Raw genomic sequence first — 19,344 nt, forward strand, 5'->3', positions numbered from 1 at the left:
TGCATCTGGACTGTTTGCTCCTCCGATGTTCAGGTTAATAAGTTAACAGATGGCTCAACCAGTCTCGCATCAGACCTCCACCGTTTTGTGAAATTAATATTTTCTAATTTCCTACTGTATCGCGGGTGTGACAAGTGCCGCATGATACAGCTTAGCAGACCTTTTACCACTGGGTCAGTGATCTACCTAGTGAAGGCCTCACTGATCTTCGCTCTGACCCTGTATGAAAGGAACCCACCCCACAAGCCTGCCTAACAAACACATGTCCCTAGGCTTTAGGGTGGCACCAACCACCAATCTGCTCCAACTAGGAGGCACACCCAACACCTAGCTCTAAGATACATATACAAGCATGAAGCCTGTAACTGTTACAGTCTTGCCATCATTATCTTGTCTTAAACTTTGTACCTTTTCTTGCTTTCGTACAGGTCAAAAAAAATGATAACTGCTGGAGGCAGTATATTTGAACAACTCATGATATTCTGGAGATTATAATATCATACAGAAAGAATAAATGGATGGTTATATGGCTTTACATCACATAAACAATATCACAAGGTTAAAAAAAAATATTTCTGCAATATACATGTATTAAAATATCATACGCTTTGATATTTTTGTCCAAAAGACAAAAAAATAATACTGAGCTTACCTATTAGTACTAAACTATGTTAAATTTAAAATATGATTTCATAACAAAAATTGTTCTTCTAATTCACAGTTTCATATCTCGTTTCATATATTACTTTTTGTCCTATGAACTTACTCAAATGAAATTGCTTAAATAATTATAAAAATAATTTCATGTATGATCAATTTCATCATATAGGATATAATCCAAATGTCAATTTACACATTTACACAAAGTAACATGTTTAATTTAAGGCACTGAATGTTATGCAAAAACTGTACAAAGTATTTCTGCATATACATGAATATGTATTGCCAAAATTGGTTAAATCATGAATAAATTAAAAGTTTGTATTTTGATGTGTATTGTTCATCCAAAAGGTACCTTAAATTATTGATTATTACTATGGATGTTATTCAACTACACTACGAAAAACCATCCCATGAAAAAGCTTTTGTCTTAAACATAAAACCATAAACAGAGAAGGAAATCCCATGATTTTTTGGATTCTTTTTACCAAATTAACTAACATACTAATTTCTCCTTGAAATCCATTTGACACCTGGAAACACGTTTCCATTTATCAGACAGCGTTAAGGCTTTGAGACAAACTGATGTTTCTGGTTAAAATGTAAGACTAAGTCCGGGGGTAAGGGGGCTACAACGTCCATCAAGATTTACTCAGGGACCATCCAATAAAACCTGGCTCATATCAGTCCAAGACGCCAAGTGGCAGAACGGCCACAATATTGTTTTTGGAGATTGAATCAGATTGTCAGTAAGCCTGTTAAAACTGGGAAGCTGGGTAGGCACCAGCTTACTATCGACCGCACTTGTCACTAAAATCACTTTAACATCCCTTAACAAGCTCCCCTTGCACCACACTGGCTATAACCCAGCCATTTTACATTGTTTTGGGCCAAACTTTTAATACGACAAGGAATCAATCTGTAGCCCATTTTTTCCATGTGCCAAATTTGGAATTTGAAGCTTAAGAGACTTGATTTTGCTATCAGGTGATATTGCTGTAAGGGAATCAAGGTTCTGATTTAACATGAAAGTCTTAACTCTGTCCTATCTTAGAAATGGAAAACACTGCCTGCAAGCTTAAGAGCTGCACTTGCAGCAGATGATTGGACTATCACCAATGATGTCATGAGCTCAAATCCACCACCTGCTGGTCTGGCTTTTAGTTTGGAGGTTTGTCAGCTAATTGTTTTTCTGTGGGCTCTGCATCGTTTCTTTCACCCATTAACATAAACACCCTAATATGAGTAAAATACCCATTAGTTCTCCCTTAAAACACATTTAAATAAATGACATACTCAAATAAATAAATGAAAAAAAAAAACACTCCATGCTTATCAGCACATATAAAAGTTTTGAATATCTCCTGGAATAAGTAAGTGAATAGCCTTTCATATACATGTATGTATATACAACAGAGGCCAAGGGAACATAATACACTGTAATTCGCCCACCCCCAATTGTCCACACGGATCTTGCACTGCACGTGTATGTCAGTGTCTATATATTTTAACACCTCCAGCAAACACCTGCCGACGCGTAAAAGTACAGTATGTAAGCTATATAATAACTGGGTACTAGCTAGGCCGTGGCATATGGGTGCAAGACTAGCCCTGAGGGGACTCAAGTCGCGTTCCTCTGACATTGTCTTATTCTGCCTTCATTAGGCCACTGTGTGCCCAAGGTGCGCTGTCAAGTCGATGCCACGTGTGATTTTTCTCACTTGCGGCTTTATGTTATCAGTGTTCATTGTTGCTGGACTGAAGAGAAATCCCTCACATATTACATTTTCTTCCGTGTAAGTCCCCGCAACAAAGACCTTTTCCTCCTGTGGTGCCCATTGAAGTAACTGGCACATTGGGTCACTCTCTCTGCCCCCGTATAATTTTCACAGCATGATCCAGTCATGTGAAGATTATTTCCCTGGCTGCTGCCTCCTTACAGGCTTCAGGTTTACAGCCCACATCACAAAGGACCTGTTCTTTTATCTCCCTGAAACTAAGCCTAATAGGTGAACACCCCAACATAACATTTGGACTCAGGGTTAGGACGGGCTCTGTGTACATGATAAAACCCAAGAATCCATCCCCTATTAAAGTCTCACCTCTCAAAATCTTGAAACATCACAATGACATGATGCATTTATCAGCCTACATAAAATCTATGTTGTATATTTGTGAATTTCTACATGTATATATACATGTATGACACTTTGCCAACCGCATGTATGACTACCTTAAATACATACATGTATGCATAAACAGTGCATGCATACCGCTACCGTACAGATTTTTGCTGGTGTTTAATTTCTGCCAAAAGGCTCTGTAATTTCCAGCAATAAAATATTATCTGCACAATTGTCATGTACATGACCATAGCTCTGGGCGTTCTACCAGATAAGGCCTCCATATCGAAATAACTCAATAATACAGTCTATGATAGTATGTGATCTGACAAAGACTAATGACCAGTCACATAATGAGTGTATTTACCTGCCTCATTATCTTATTTACCTGTTAATTAGTGTAGGAAACAGGGAGAATTACCTCCGACACATATTGTTTGTTAATGACTATCTGAGCAATTAAAGTCAGCCTGTACATTTCCCTATCTTTACCTCTGGTATTTGCCTGCCATTTATCTAGGTGAGGTTTACAGGCAGGTGTGTCCTATCTTCATTATGTACACACTAGGTGTATAAAATGTGCAAATATACCATGTAGGTCTGCTACACAATTATCATATAATCATCATCTAGGTACTTCCATTTTTAATTTACACATGTTGCTGTAGATGTCTGGAAAGTCTGGTCACATCTAAGACAGAAAAAAAAAAATAAAAAACAATAGCTTTCTGAACATCATGCAGTCCTGTTGCAGAAAACTTATCAGAGTATGAGGCCTGGCTGTAATAGTATTGACACTGTCATTAAGCAGCTGGACAATGAGGTTACAGGCTCAAATACAGCTTTCGCTGGCAGCACTGCAGCTTAGAGTCAGGAAATTTGTCAGGTAGGCCTATACGGCTAAGGGTGATGGTTTACTATGGGCACTCTGTTTTCCTTCACCCATCAACCCTAACTGATATAAGTCATATCCGTCAGGCAGGCCTACATGGCTAAGGGTGGTGGTTTACTATAGGCACTCTGTTTTCCTTCACCCATCAATCTAACTGATCTACATCAAATGTGTCAGGTAGGCCTATATGGCTAAGGGTGGTGGTTTACTATGGGCACTCTGTTTTCTCTCACCCATCAACCCTAACTGATGCATGTCATATCCGTCAGGCTAAGGGTGGTGGTTTACTATGGGCACTCTGTTTTCCTTCACCCATTGTTTTCCTTCACCCATCAATCTAACTGATCTACATCAAATGTGTCAGGTAGGCCTATATGGCTAAGGGTGGTGGTTTACTATAGGCACTCTGTTTTTCTTCACCCATCAACCTAACTGATCTACATCATATCCATGAAAACTTCGTAAGTACAGGGTTAAACACAAATCAAATAAATAAATTGACTTTAGAACAGTGTTTGGAACATTTACAGTAATTCAAATATTTGTGTGAACTGGAAAGGGTTTTTTTGTTTTTTTTTTTAACTCATCTCACAAGAAACTGTACACAGGATTGTTCTGTTTGGAGTTGTAAATATAACTGTAGATAATACAAATTCATTGCTACATGTGTGCATAGCCAAACATGTAATGATACAGTTAGCATATGATAATAAATTTCTTTAAGCCTCACTGTTATTCAGTACATCAATGTTACAAACATTAACCCCAAACTACAAGTGGCAAGCCTCAAACTTGCATTTAACTATTTCTCTGGACAAAAGTTTTGAGGCCCTATAAGGATCTGCCAGTGAAGGCATATATACCTACATACAGTGTCATAGGGGAATTTATTGAGGACAATATGTTTAACATATGTTTAGTGAGAAGGTATGTTATTTGTGGTACAGCCTTCCAACAACCTGCAAAAACATAGGTAAATATGTTTGTAGAACAATGGGAAAATATTTGTCTTTCAAGCAATGGAATTTTGTGGGTGCTGAAATGGATCAAGTGACTGGAGTATGTGTTTATCTGGGTATTTTTATCCTCATCTAGTCCAGGTAAACCAATGAACTGCACATGTGTGATGACAGTGCCACAAATTCCCAAGAATTAAGCTAGGGTTTGAGACAAGTTTTACGTCTCAGCCTAAGTTAGATGCACAATGTCACTGTCTACACACATTATAATGTGGGCCACATATTATAATTTGGGCACACTGGACAAGTTCCCTTGAAAGTTTGAGCGTATCTAAGATTGTAAGTTGAGAACATTTGCACAAGAAATCATACGAAATCACAGTTAACTGTTTCTTAATTTCAGTGGTATATTTTTAACAACAAACTAGAATGCTTTTACTTTGCTTTTGAATTCACAAATAGTGATATGACACTTGACAGGGATGCCTAGGTTAGCATTATTAAGGCAATAGACTCATGCAGCCACCTGTTGCTTAATACGAGACAGTCCATGTATAAAGGTGATGTAAGTGGGGTCAGCTGAGAGAGTGCTGACAGACAGACCTGTATACAATGACAGGTAAACAAGTCCTGGTTACACCTCACATCTCAACTAACGCAGTCACATCCAATCATATGCCTGCATCCATACCTCTAACATAACACACTTCATGCTTCTGAAAACTGATACGAGCAGAGTAAAATCTGAGATGCCGAACTTGTGTGTAACACTATGTGGACATATCCTGTTTGATACCATTACAGTCGCCGCATTGGATAAGGACTTAGTAGCATGAACCAACCACAGAAATGCACCATACCAGGAAAAGGGCAAATATTAAGTAAGAGAGAAACAAGAGACAAGAAAAAAAAATGTTTTTCCACGTGATTTATATGCACATGTGCAACCAACCTTTATAAAAAAAACCTATATCTAGATGTCGGTCAACTTTTGGAACCATAACTCAGATGGATGCATGGATGATGATTATACTATTGTATCACTGACTACATGAACCCGAATTATGTATGTAAATTCACATGACTGATCTTGTAGCCAATTAGGGACCCATGTTACCTAAAGCAGACATGTCTGGAACACCTTCTGTGACAGAGGTAGTCTAACCAAGACCACACACGTCCTTTGTCACTCTCCTCAGCCGTAAGGAAGACTTCAGCAAATCAACTTTGATTAGTTTACCACATGTGCTCAGCACTTAAATTCAATAACCCTCGCTGCTGCAACACATTTAGATCTATTTACTCCACAGGAAAATAAAAAAAAAATACCGGAAAGAGAAAACCAAAAACTTTAACACTGTTCTATAACCTGTCTTGATTTCAGTCAACCAAAAGTTTTTTCATACAAATCATGGTTTTAAAAATAATTTATAACTTATACATATATAAGTATTCTTTTCATCCTGTCATACATTTATGGATAACGCATAAAATTCAAAATATTGAAATCTGCCTGAACACCTAGGAATAATTCGTCTTCTATCCATTTTTAATGCATAACCGTATACATGCACTGGTCAAAAAGTCTTCCCAAGAATGTCACTTGTATTCCCTTAAATGTTTTACGAGCCATGTGTATAGTTCACTCCTGAAAGCTGAATGTGACAATTACAGTGGCAGATGTGTGACAGGTTTTTCCCACCTATGTGTATGTGCCATTCACACCAAACCGTGATGCCCCACTGGAAAACCTGTACTTCTGTCCCACCCTCAAGGGGGTTAGGTAGAAGATACGATAACCATTGTCAATTTGCTGGGGGAGAGAAGTACCTCTGAAATCTCATTAAAAGCTCACAGCTCCTCTGGAGGTCAGGTCTGTATAAGCAAGCCTTTGTTCTTGTTATCAGCACGTTCTTCTCCCTTGTCTCAACTCTCTCCGACTTTCCTTAATTTCCTTCTTACCATCAAATCAATTACAGTCAGGATCCAATGGAACCGAGGTCAATATTAATTTCACTGTCACAATTCTTGGATTGTACGACTCCGCATGCACATCCCTTCACCGTGCTAACCAAACAGTTCCAGGCACACGTGAAAACACAAACAGCAGAGATAGCGCTTGCCCAGTCCAAACACCAACCTAAATTACCTGCCATTCTCCGTGTGTTTGAGTAACGCCGTGTAATCATATGGCCTTTATTCACTCCTCAACTGTATCACTTTTTTCCTTCCTCCCCAAGGGCTGTGTCCATGTCATGATCTGTCTTCCGCCAGAAGACAAGAGTTGTGACATTTGCCCGTTTTAGGGCACCTAGCATGGCCCTCTACCTGAGCCCAGCATACAAGTCTTCATCCCATCACAATTGTCCCTTAATCCTGGTCTTATAAAACACTGCTAAAACACACTGACTTCTTCTAAATCAAGCAATGACTACAACTGTAACAATGTTTGTACACAGTAACTTGAGCAAACAGAGAAGCCCCCTGGTCTGGTTCAGCACCCCACACCACACACACAAGACACATATTAACCCCCTCATTAACACTGACCTTAACGGCCTTTACAGGGCCTTTGTCTAAGGTATAGTAAACAAGTACAAATACTGACAATACTCCTCCACCACTGTTACAAACTTTTTATTCACATGTAAAAGCCACTTTTATTTTTTTCTTGATTATACTCTTGCACCACTGTTACAAAATTTTTTCTTCACATGTAAAGGCCCCTTTTATTTTTTTTCTCTTTCAAATAATTGTTTTACATGAAATTCATGCCACTTTGAAAATGAAATCAGCAGCAGGTCACAGCTAAACTATATATAGGTACTTCAGAGATGAAACAGACATTTTGCCACAGGCCAAAACGAGGAAAACTACCTATGACTTTGTCATTTTTAGCCCTTCTAAATTAATCCAAAACATTTTTCTATGTAAGTCTTTTCATAACAAAAAGGTATGTAACTAAAAAACAGGAAAAATCCCACTTCATAGATATTCATATACATTCACAGACTGATATTTTTAATTTCATGATATTGTTATTGTTTAAATGCTAACCTTTGTCCCAACATCCTGTGGCCACATGGGCAGCACGTGAGCTACCCACTTCACAGAATGATGTAATCATGAATAGTCATAAATGGGAAAGGATTAGTAAATAACCCTTCTCCTAGCACACAAGAGGCACTGTATTAATTAGCCTTTGCTGGCACAGGAAAGAAGTACTAGATTTTTATCCGGGACTTCCTTCCTATCTCTTGGCCAGTCAAGCAGAGTAAATCAGGGGTCCTGAGAAGAGGACCACCGCCCCAACACCTTGTGGTTTTGACAAATGATGCACCATACTACAATGTAACACAGGGTACATGTACATATCAAGAAATATTACATACATGCAGTGACAGCTGCGCGGGTGTCAACGTGTACGTGCAACACTGCTATGGCAATCTTACCTATATGTATTTATTTGCCTATCACAATCTGCCCTGTGTCTGAGGAATATACACGCAAAGTAAATTAATTCATGTATTTTCTATAACAAAAAAAGAATCTGAATCTGTTCCATTGCAGGTGATAACTTCGGTACCGAAGTACTAAAGTATCATAATGTTTTTAATTTATGGATACTGTGTTTTTCAAAGCTACATAAATGACTGAAAGGCTTAATTTGTACAGTAATTTGTTCACTTGTAAGAGCAATACTAAATGTTATTATTGAAGAAACTTTCAGTTTGTTTAGATACAAAATCAAAATGATACAACTGGACAAGCATGTAACAGATTTCCTAAAGCTGTACAAAATTACAATCTCACCTTCAACCCCAGCAGCAATCAGAGTAAAGCTGTGAGAGGTATGTCTAACACCACAATGATAAGAATCTGATAAAGATTCATGCCTATGGGAAAACCACATGTGGAGAAGTGAACAATGTATAACTGGTTCTGAAATATCAGCAAAATCTGATATTGTGTCCATATTGGAGACAATGTGGAATGGGGTTCAGATTTAAGCTGGAGCCACAGTATCTCTTTCTACAGCTTGACCTATATGGCCTGATCTTATCTCAGAAATGTAATACCTTTCTCGCCAAAACTTTGTGCCTTTTTGTCTCAGCAGGAATGAAGTCTCAGGAAACTGTAGAGAGTTTTGGCAAGAATGTCAGGGAGACAAACAAAGGCAAGATTAATAGAGGGGGCACCTGTCATCCATTTGTCACTCACAGAGAACTGGAACTACACCAGGCTTTGGAGAGAGGAGAGACAGCCTTACCTACACCAGGCTGGGCCATGGGACTGGCTCACCCAGGAAGCACTGGTCTCTCACTTCATTTATTTCTCCTAACAACAATAAACACCACTGATACATGTGTTTTACAGTACATATGCTTGTATTCAAGCAGAGAATCTAAACTTTGCTTATCTGTGAATAAAATATTATCATAGTCCCACACACATAGCCTTGTAATGAACACATGCATGACTGTGTAGCATAAAAAAAAATCCATAGGTTAAAAACAAGTACATGTGTAATACAAATGCAAAGTCACTTAATTCTCTAAACATAAAAGGAGCATAGAAATATGTGTAACATGTATCTTACCCATGTTGGATGATGATGATGTCTGGGTTGTGGGGTGTAGATAAGAAGGGTGTGCATACACTTCACACCTTCAGATCAAAAACGAAAGTGTCTGATCTAGGTGACAAGAGCTTTATATACATACTGTCACTTCATCCATATACTGCTGACAGGGGAGAAATCTTTCTCTTTTAGCAAAGGCAGGGAGTTTATTTATTCACTGCATGGTTTAAGAGATAACTGTCACTGGCTCTCTAAGGACCACACTAATGTTGTACAAGTGTCACAGCATCTAATGGCTGAAGCACAGTGACTGTAATCCTTGGATGCTCAGGTAGTTTTGGGCTAGTGTAATCCCTGCTTAACCCTCTATAATACCTGTCACCTACCTGAGACCCTCCAGATTAGACACACAGATCATTCACACCTTTAGTGAGCCTATGTTATACCTTTTCCACTAATCTGATCAGGTCACATCTAAACACTCCACCCACCCTGCCTCAGGCTGGCGCCCTGGGTCTTCACCTGCTGAGCCTGGTACAACATACCTATCAGTCATTGGGTTGTCTCACCTGAACTCATACAGGTCGTGTGCCATACCTGTGTATAGTTGTCAACAGAAGGTGTAAAATCAGTGATCCAGCACAAAGCCCATCATCTCACGGCTGAGTAAGCATGTAACTATCAGTCAATGGCCCTCAGCAATCTATATGCTCTTTTGTGCACAAATAGGCTCTATTATCGACTTACCTGTGGCTCAACCTAATTTAATTATTTACAGCTGTACGTGCACAGAGCAGTGATTTTCTCTTTAATAGCCCATCATAGCCACATACAGCTCCACCTCAATACATCAACACGGAAGATAATAATCATGACCCCTGTTAACCTAATAATTTTCTCTCACACTCATGTACATATATACATGTACATCGTTTATTTTGCCAGTAGAACACCTGGCTTGTCCTTTCCTTGGCAAATCTTCAAAATGAAGTTTTTTAATGAAAGTACATATATTCTTTTAAACTGCACCCAAGCAAATTAACTTGTCTGGAACAACTACAAACACAAATTCAGAAATTTAAAAAAAAAAAATGTCCTAACAATAAAATTTTCAGAATTTGAAACTGTTCACAGCGGTTGGCCAGTGGTTTATCAACGCAAACTTAATTCTTCCTTGTCTGCATTTAGATTTGCTGACCTGTATGCTCTGGGCCTGAGCTGATAAGCCTCTATTACACTGACCTCTGACCCTGCCTGTACTATACAAAAATCTGACAATAGATCTCCCATAATGACGGCCTTTCACCTAGCCTGTTACACCTGGACACTTTCAGACACAATTCGGCGGGCACACTTTGATCTTTTAGCATCACTCCAAATCTGTTCACCTTTGTCACCACCCTTCACAGGTATATTTATAGCAAGCTGCATTAGGGATGCTGGACAGAGCCAGGTCTAGGCTAAAGTAGCATATGTGTGAACACTACACACAGGAATCAAGTCCACCATATTTAGGTATACAGGAAAATTTGATTTACATGAAGTAATGAAACTTTAATCATTGCATAACTGCAGAAAATTATCATAAAACAAGAACATTCCTTGAGGCTTGATTTTTGATGTTCTATTTTACCTTACAAATTTCCTCTAATTATTTTATGCCGGGTCCATGCTAAAATGTGTGGAATGCTCACAGGCAACACTAATGTATCACATTTGGCTCCATGGTTAGATAAATAGAATTTTGTATAGTAACCACCCTTTGAGAATTCAAACATGTCTAAAATGAAACAAAGCTTGGTGACATGTTAATTGTTGATAAGGCATCAAATTGCTGGCCACATGTAGAATGGATTGCTGTTTTTCTAGAGCATGAATAGTAACTAGCTCTACTTAGTATGCTGACAAAACTGTGCTGTACCTTCTACATGTATATGTTCTTGGACAAGAGTCCAAGTAAAATAATTCTGGTATTTGGATCAGTTTTACACAAACACTGTTCATATGTCAGATAACACACAAAATTAAAATGAAATTAAAAGGTTGTGATTTTTAGCATTTATATTGATAAAGAAAATCTTGATTAAATGTGAAACCTTAAAGAACAGCCATTACATTTTGAAAAAAAACATGTCGCTACAAAATGTTGATTATGGAAGTCTTGACACTTTCAGCAATTATTAAACATATACATAAATTATATTCAGACTGTGAAATCACAATCTGTAAGTCTAGAAACATTATAGTTTTGCTATATTTTAGACATTTTTGTTCAGATTCAATTTTACATTTGACACGAGACAGGAATGATCATACTGAAGAGGTTGTTTTTTCAGGTAAGTTTATTTGAAATTGTACCTGAAGGTTCAGGCACAGTTTGTCATCAGAGAACACCTTTGCCCTAAGCAGGCCTTCTGTTCATTCAGGCATTGACTGTGTGTCATTATTTCCTGCGCCCGTGGCCCACGCGCCCACTCTTTGTCCAATGTCACTCACCTGTGGGCAGACTATTGCCCTGTCCTTTCAACAACTCTCTAACTGTTTGTTTAGAATTTAGGGACACGGAAAAAGGGGCAGCCTCCCAGAACTCTATCTTTCCTCAATTTGAATGAGGTGGGCACGTGTCAATATGCAAACACTTAAACTTGGTTGATGAGGGATATTATTACCTGGCCATCTTAACAGAGAGGGCACACAGGTATGGCCTCTGAGGACTTTCAAGCCTCAGGCACAGACCAGTTTGACTTTTCACAAGGCTGCCTTCAAAGCTTAAAGTTAAAATAAAGGCACACATGTTTTCAGCCATTGTTAGACTCAACCGAAAATTTCACTGGAGTGAAAACTGATTTGGTTCATCGGATATGAGAACAGTTTGGCCGTGAACCATTCATATGACAAGCACTGGAGTGAATGCACCCATACAGCCATATAAAGACTTGACTCTCCAGACGATCGGCTTTGTGTCCTGAAGATCCATTTCTAGTGAAAATTAACTTTCCTTATTCTATAGTGTCGATGTGCTCTAAACAATTTGCATGTGAAGTAATCACGTGTGATGAAGAGCACAAGACTAAGGCTAGGAGAAGAAGTGGCTGTGTATAGGGGGCTAAGGCTGGGGTATCCCTGCCCTGCTATTGTCTACCTCCTTCCACCTCACACCCTCTCACGTATCAGCAGCACGCTAAACTGACTACCTATTGTTTCTCAAGATCACAATAAAATAAACGGAGGTATGCTGAAGAGAGAAAACTCGCCTTATCAAGTTCACGGTTTTTAATTATGCTGCACAGTCCCTGAACATTGAATACATGTCATAGGCACAAAGGATAAACAAAAGTGGCACATATGCCACAAAGACCATGGATAACATTTAACTTTGGTAATTAAGACTATTAGAAAATGCATGACTCAGGTTGAAGGCAGTCAGTGAGACAAGGTTTCACACTCAAAGTGTCCATTAAGAATGATCAGATTTCTTGCAATATCCAAATTAAATTTTGCTTAATCTTTGAAAAAAAATACAAAAACCCTGTTCAAAATGATATTTCATACCTCTGAAATCAACTGCACATCTGACAATGCAGGTTTCTGTCAGACACGTCTTTATTCAGCGAGTTTGGGAGATGTCACACATTATCTCTCTAGCTTTACCTGTGACATGAAATATTCATTGAGCGCTCGAGAGATGAGCTGTCGCCTTCTTTTGTTCCGCAGATATTATAAGACGATGCATGGACAGCCCAGGACCAGAGGTGAGCACTAATCAAATAAGAGGACAAACTCAAGGTAGCGGCTAGCAAATCAAGTTATGAAGATGAGGCGGTTGACGGCAGGTGTGCTGGAAGTGAACGTGGTATTGTACTTGTAATTATCACAAATTTCCATTTGTCCTGGATCTCAATTTCCTCGGTGTTGCTTACTTTGGCCTCCTCTAGCAGGCTGTCCACAGTTCCCTCAGTTAATGGTTGTCCAGAATGAACAAACAGAAACTGTAGTAAAGGTGCTCCAGCAGCAGTAGAGATGCTTCTGTCAACCAGCCACACCAGCAAACAAAAATGTCTCATCTTAATTGTAATTATCAACTAAATGAAGTTTCTATGTAGTTCCTCTCAGGTGAAAACATTTTAACTGGACTGCGCTCACATACAATTATTTGTACATACATGGTACTAAAGAGTCCTGGCATCAGAGTTTTGATCTGGGTTTGTTCAATTTTGAAACAAAATATCTATAACTGGTTTTACCCAATATTGCTTTTACCCGTTTCAACCCAACATCACAATATATATACAAACCAAACATGGTCACATACATAAATCATAACAATGGCAACAAAACCTTAGAGGACATGATGAAAGGGATGATCAGGTAACCAATGAATTTTTAACTTTGAAATAAATGTACATTTCATACGTTCATATTTCATAGCAGAATGAATAAATATATACATTTTAATTCATTTGTTTTTTTCAATATTCATTTCCTTATTTAATATTTAGTTATTGTTAGATTCACATATATTTATTTTTCTATCCCACAGTTAATGTCTGTAAGCTCTGAATCTGAGTACTCCATCCTTTGATTCAAGAGGTGCAGTCTAATTACAATGGTCTCTGCCTTGCATAGGGGTGAGTTGTATTTCTGCCCCTATGAATGACACTCCAAAGCTGCATATCAAAGAAAGCTCATTTTAATCAATGAGTCACATTTTCTTGTCACCTTTCTTGGGCACACATCAACCAAACTTAAGGACAAGGAAGGCAAATATCTGGCAAGAAGAAATCTAATAAAACTAAAAGGTGTTTAACATAGGCCTAAACAGATGAATATCGTTTTCCAGCTTTCTTTCTTTGGTTTAATCGCTTCAGGAGAACTGAGGATGTGGTATTCACACACACAGCACAGCAGATTCAGCTGAGACATCACAGGAGACTAGGATCTGCCATTTCTGACCAGCTTCACCTTTTGACCTACAATCAGCCCACAACTGACAAAACAATATCACATTTTTAAATATATATTTCTAATGTCTGCATGTTAAAAACTGTTTCATTTATCAAAATAAAAACTAGTAATTTATTTTACTGATACAAATAAAACCATAAATTTCATTATTCATCAATGCTGTTTACATTTTTTTTCTCAATATAATAAAATGAGAGAATTAGAATAATAAAAAATGAAGACAAAAAAAGTAATTTTTACGCAGAATACAATGTAATATATTCTCAAATTTCTTAGATGCGCATTATTTAGAACCTCGGTGTTTATATCTATTCGTTCTGCTGGTTTCCTTCTAACACAATCTAATACGTCCAAGCCCTAGATGCAACTGAACTATTTTCAACACAATCTCATTTCCAATTTTATGCACAACAAAAATTCTCTAAGAAAAAAAAAACAAACAACTTGAACATAAAATAAATTCTAAAAAATCAAAACCAAAAATATGCAAATAAAAGAAGTTAACACAAAGTTAAATAATTCAAACAGTAGCTTACACACTATCAGGATTACTAATTGTGTTCACCACTGGACACAATAAGACAGTTCAGAGATGACATAACAGCTTGTCAGGTACCACACCACATTACAGACACATGGGGATCATGTGAACTGGATTGTTGTCCCTGCTTTAAGTGTGTTTGTTCAGAACTGATCCCTGTATTATGTAACAAGCATGACACCAATATGGTCTCAGTCTGCTGAGGTTCTGCCCACAACAGTCATCAGAGTTGGGCTGGGCTTGTCAGTGTGCAACAGACCATATCCTTTCTAACACCTTTTAAAATACCTCAACACCATACAACAAAACTGATGCTAACACCTCCAGGTTAGAGTTCAATAAAGTAACTGTCAAAGAGTTGCACGAGATGTCTTATTTGTTTAAAAATGAAAGCTGAATCATTATGAGTTAGACAGAAAATTAAAACGGCACAAATATTGATGACCTTTACACATAAATCAGTCACTTGGTGCAATTGTCAAATCAATATTACTTTTTAAGCTAAAATTATGAGAATAAAATATTTAATCGGAAGAAATGTATGTGTCTGTGGCAAATCTGTGCAAAGATGAATTCAAATTTGCCACATTACAAGAAATACAAGCACCTCAATTACTAATCTCTATACTGTGTCAGTGAATACACACCACATGTAGCCGTGTACATTTGCTATGTATAAAGTTTAAGGAAGTTAACCTGTAGCCTATACTACAAAGCAGCCCCGGTTTCTGTGACTGTGACCAGCTTGTATCTCCATTTTACTGAAATTCAATATGCCTCCATTTTACCATATGGCTTTCTTCAGCCCAGGACACCATGCACTACAAAGATCTGAGGCGACTTTTGGGAATAGTACTAAAACTAGTCATCTAAGTCAATAGTAATCCTGATAAAATTAACTCACAGCACTTGACACATGGAATTCCATTAAACATACACTAACTGTACGCAAAACTAACTGACCATATGTAAGATTTTAGCGACACGTTTTCTGTACAGTGGTAATGAATGAGTCGTGGACAAACACTGTTTTTCCCTCAACTGGGGCATGTCCGCATCCCGTTCACACGGCAGTCGAGCGGATGGGGTGAACAGCCTAACCGACGTCAAGGGCCACTACCAATCGAAAACCTCCTACATTTATTCATGATCTACCAACTATTACTACATACGAGTGATATGTACGAATATGTGCACCTGTACATGGTGAAACATTAAGAAATGGCAGCATATTTCTCTTTCTTTTCACCCATCTTCATCCCAAGCCGCCATGCTGTGACCAAGTTTCGTTAAGCCCTCCCACATCGGTTCCCACCATTCAACCCTTAAACTTCACCTAGCGGACATCTCACCTTCGGGTCAAAAACTTGACTTGAGAAAAAATTCACAAGACACCCTTGAGATGAGGTTTGACAAACCCTAAAGCATTAAGATTTATTAATAATTCAGGACGGAGGAATGCGTTTCACCGAGTCATTGATCGGTGTCAGGTACAGCCAAAGGTAAGAAGTCACCCGATCAAATCCGAAAGGAAAGGACCATTTTTTTCACAGAATCTGACAACAAAACCATGACAGGAATTCGCACTTAAGACTTACACAAAGCGTATCGTAACTGGAATGTGAACTTACCGTTTTTTCGTTGCGGATTCTTCTGTTTTCTTCGTCCGTACCTGGCCAAATCAGCCATGTTTTCATTTCAATCGAGAGAAAGTGTTAGTCCCCGATTATGCGCATGTACCGTTATCCTCAGTGACAGCTTCCGGCCTGAGCCACCGATACCTCGCAGGGAGATTCCAATTATTTGTCTCTCTCCTGTTTTTCACGAGTCCTCATTCTAGTTAGTTCGCAGACTGAAGAGGACCTACATATAGGTGACCAAGGTGACCAGCGGTAGGGCTGTAGGGAGGCTGTCGTGCTGCTATCAGTTACACTTGGGGTGTCACACAGTGTCTAAAGCAAACCCCAGACAGGTACCGCGCCTAGTCCAACCAGTCTCTGCAGCCAGCCAACATAGCACGGGGCCACCAAAGGAAGGCCAGATGAGCACAAAATGAAGTCACCCTTGATGATCTGATGTCAAAGCTCGCTCAGCTCAAGCATGGCTGGATTATTACCTTGCAATAAAAATTTATACCGGTACATGAAACAGCGACAGGTTACATCAGTAGTTTAAAAAGTATTTTAAACATCAATGGCAGTTAAACTAAATTTATCAAAGAGATTATCATGAATGTGTATTAAAAATATCTTTCCTTTAATTAACACGTATAATTTTAAACAGCGACCTCTCCATCAAGATATAATTGTGATGTTATCATTACATAGTTGAGTTAATACTTCGTAAAGACACATTTACCCTGTTAACAAATATCATTCGGGAAATGCATGTGGGTCATTGCATACAATTCCACCAGGCCCATTCAAGGAATATTGCATTAAAGTGTTTCAGTTCGTTAAAAACTTGTCGTTTCGATTCGTTCTATTGCTTTTATCTGTCCAGATCCCATGCAGGCGTCTTGTGTTATGTTTCATGGGGGAATGAGTCACTTTTGGCGGAGAGGGCTCACGCGCTGAGAGGACGGGAATGAAACAAGACCCTGGGTGACGAGACGACTGGGTAGGGGATGTCTGCTGCATTGCGACTCCAGCCGAAACTAGAAACTTTCGAGTAACTGTTTCCTTCCGAAACTCAAGGTCCTAACATATAGTACTGTGTCTTTTAACACTTACAATTTACATATACACAGACCTAAATAGGTGGGCTTATAGCAGGGCCTTTTGACAATCATGTAGCTTATAGGCCTATAGGCCTATACAGGACTATGCAGTCGTACACATGTACTACACACTCCTTTTTCCAATCTAACGATGGAATGATTTCTGTATAACAATTTTTAAGAGATTCCGAGCATATTGTGAAAGTCGGCATAGATACATACCTTTTTGTATATCTGATGTACCATTGCTTATATGTAAGCTACATAGCCCTATCAGTCAAGATCAATTCGTGCTTTTCAGAAAACATGCCGTCATTCGAAACAAATCATAGGAAAGTGAATGGATACGAGGTATACCTACATACGTCTAAGGGGCGTGACATCTGGTCTTAAGAACACAGCCAAACTTGATGGGAAATCTGAGGGTGAAGCAAGGGTGTATAATAGTGTCAGTGTAGAGAGGATTTAGGGCACGGCCGGCCCGTTCTCTGGCACCGGGACAAGCTGGGCGGCCGGAAGGGACACTTGAGGGCCAGCAGCCTCACCGGCGGCCCCTTTGTTTTGCTCTATGTTAATGCAGTGCCGTCCCCTGGTAATTAGCCTGCAGTTCACCGTCAGCGAGCTTTGATCCTGGTTTGTCCGTCAATCTGCCGACAGCTGACTACCTAAAGCGTGCCACATGCACGTCTCAGCCGCAAGCAGGAAGAACGCGTACTCCCCAGCCGGGCAATACAATGAATAATAAACAGATACAGTTTATCGCCTTACGTTTAGCAGTCATTGTAATCTATCGTTTATTGATGACTAAAGGTGTATCACGGGCGTAAAGAGCGTTTCTAAGACCTACATATTGCATGCATGAACTGGCTGATTAAATGTCTGTTTAAGGCAGATCTATCTTCGCGCACCCATATAAACATCGCATGAATATTTTTGGTAAAATTTAAACTTCAACGTAAATAAATAATTAATTCCACTCATATCTATAATTTTGTTTATTTCATATATAACCCTGGTAAATAATCGATTGCTAAGCTTGCTTTCGAGATTTGCCCTGTACATATTATTTAACCTTTAAACAAGTTGTTAAGTCATGATATGTAGGAGGAAACATGGCAGAGTCAGGGGGAAACCCACGACCATTCGCAGGTTACTGTATGATACAAAAGTCCACCGTTCTATGTGTACAAATGTGATTTGTTTTGGTCAAATGCATATAGAATGTATTTGTAGGTCAATTTAATAAAAACCTGGCACTAAATTTAGCACGCATACGTGTAGGCGAATGCCCTGCTCAGTTAATCTGTAAACATTATACCTGCATCCCTGATCGAATGTCAGGCAACACGTGCAATGGCCACTAAATAAGCCCTTATACTGTGCTAATTTTTGCCTCTATAAAACCATTACTCATACGATAATTGTTACATAGGTGCGCCAAGAGAGACCGTGGAGATGATCCCAAATGCCGGTATGTCTTTTTCAGGTCGGCATGTACCATTTACCCTAGCTATTATAGCTAATGTGTATTATACACATACATCACCTGTGGATTACAAGTTGGACCAGCTCTGGAAAATACATGTGGAGAAAATGAATTACCATGATTTGCAACCATGTAGCTTCGAGAATCTCGTTAGTCATTGTTTAAAACGAAGGATGCTTTGACATGTGTCTGCATTTTGCTTCTTGCACCTTTGTTAAATTATCTGGAAAGCATACCGTAAATTATATTTTATATGATATATTAAATATTTTGGACTGTAAAGTTGCACGCGTGAACGGTTTGCTCCAAAGCTTTATGACAGTTTCTTGCAATTAATTTCGTTCATTTTGTATAACTGTTACAACCGTTTCTCCATTATGTATATACGAGCATGTTTTGGACAATGGTGATAGTTTG

General features: G+C 38.7%; 1 protein-coding gene and 1 long non-coding RNA gene across 4 annotated transcripts in view; one reads left to right on the forward strand and one right to left on the reverse strand.

Moving 5' to 3' along the window:
- The window catches only part of LOC135461703 (uncharacterized), a 44,823-nt gene extending 31,172 nt beyond the window's left edge, over positions 1-13,651 (forward strand). For both annotated transcript variants that reach the window (XR_010443383.1, XR_010443382.1), the window contains exons 3-4: positions 8,752-8,949; positions 12,931-13,651. This is a non-coding gene — a long non-coding RNA (uncharacterized LOC135461703). The remainder of the gene's footprint in view (positions 1-8,751; positions 8,950-12,930) is intronic.
- The window catches only part of LOC135461701 (zinc finger E-box-binding homeobox 2-like), a 60,566-nt gene extending 43,831 nt beyond the window's left edge, over positions 1-16,735 (reverse strand). For both annotated transcript variants that reach the window (XM_064738901.1, XM_064738900.1), the window contains exon 1: positions 16,354-16,735. In XM_064738901.1, coding sequence (XP_064594971.1) covers positions 16,354-16,411 — 58 coding nt within the window. In that variant the 5' untranslated portion in view covers positions 16,412-16,735. The remainder of the gene's footprint in view (positions 1-16,353) is intronic.
- Between the last annotated feature and the right edge of the window lie 2,609 nt (positions 16,736-19,344).

The sequence above is a fragment of the Liolophura sinensis genome, chromosome 1 (genome assembly GCF_032854445.1).
Source record: "Liolophura sinensis isolate JHLJ2023 chromosome 1, CUHK_Ljap_v2, whole genome shotgun sequence".
Lineage (NCBI taxonomy): Eukaryota > Metazoa > Mollusca > Polyplacophora > Chitonida > Chitonidae > Liolophura > Liolophura sinensis.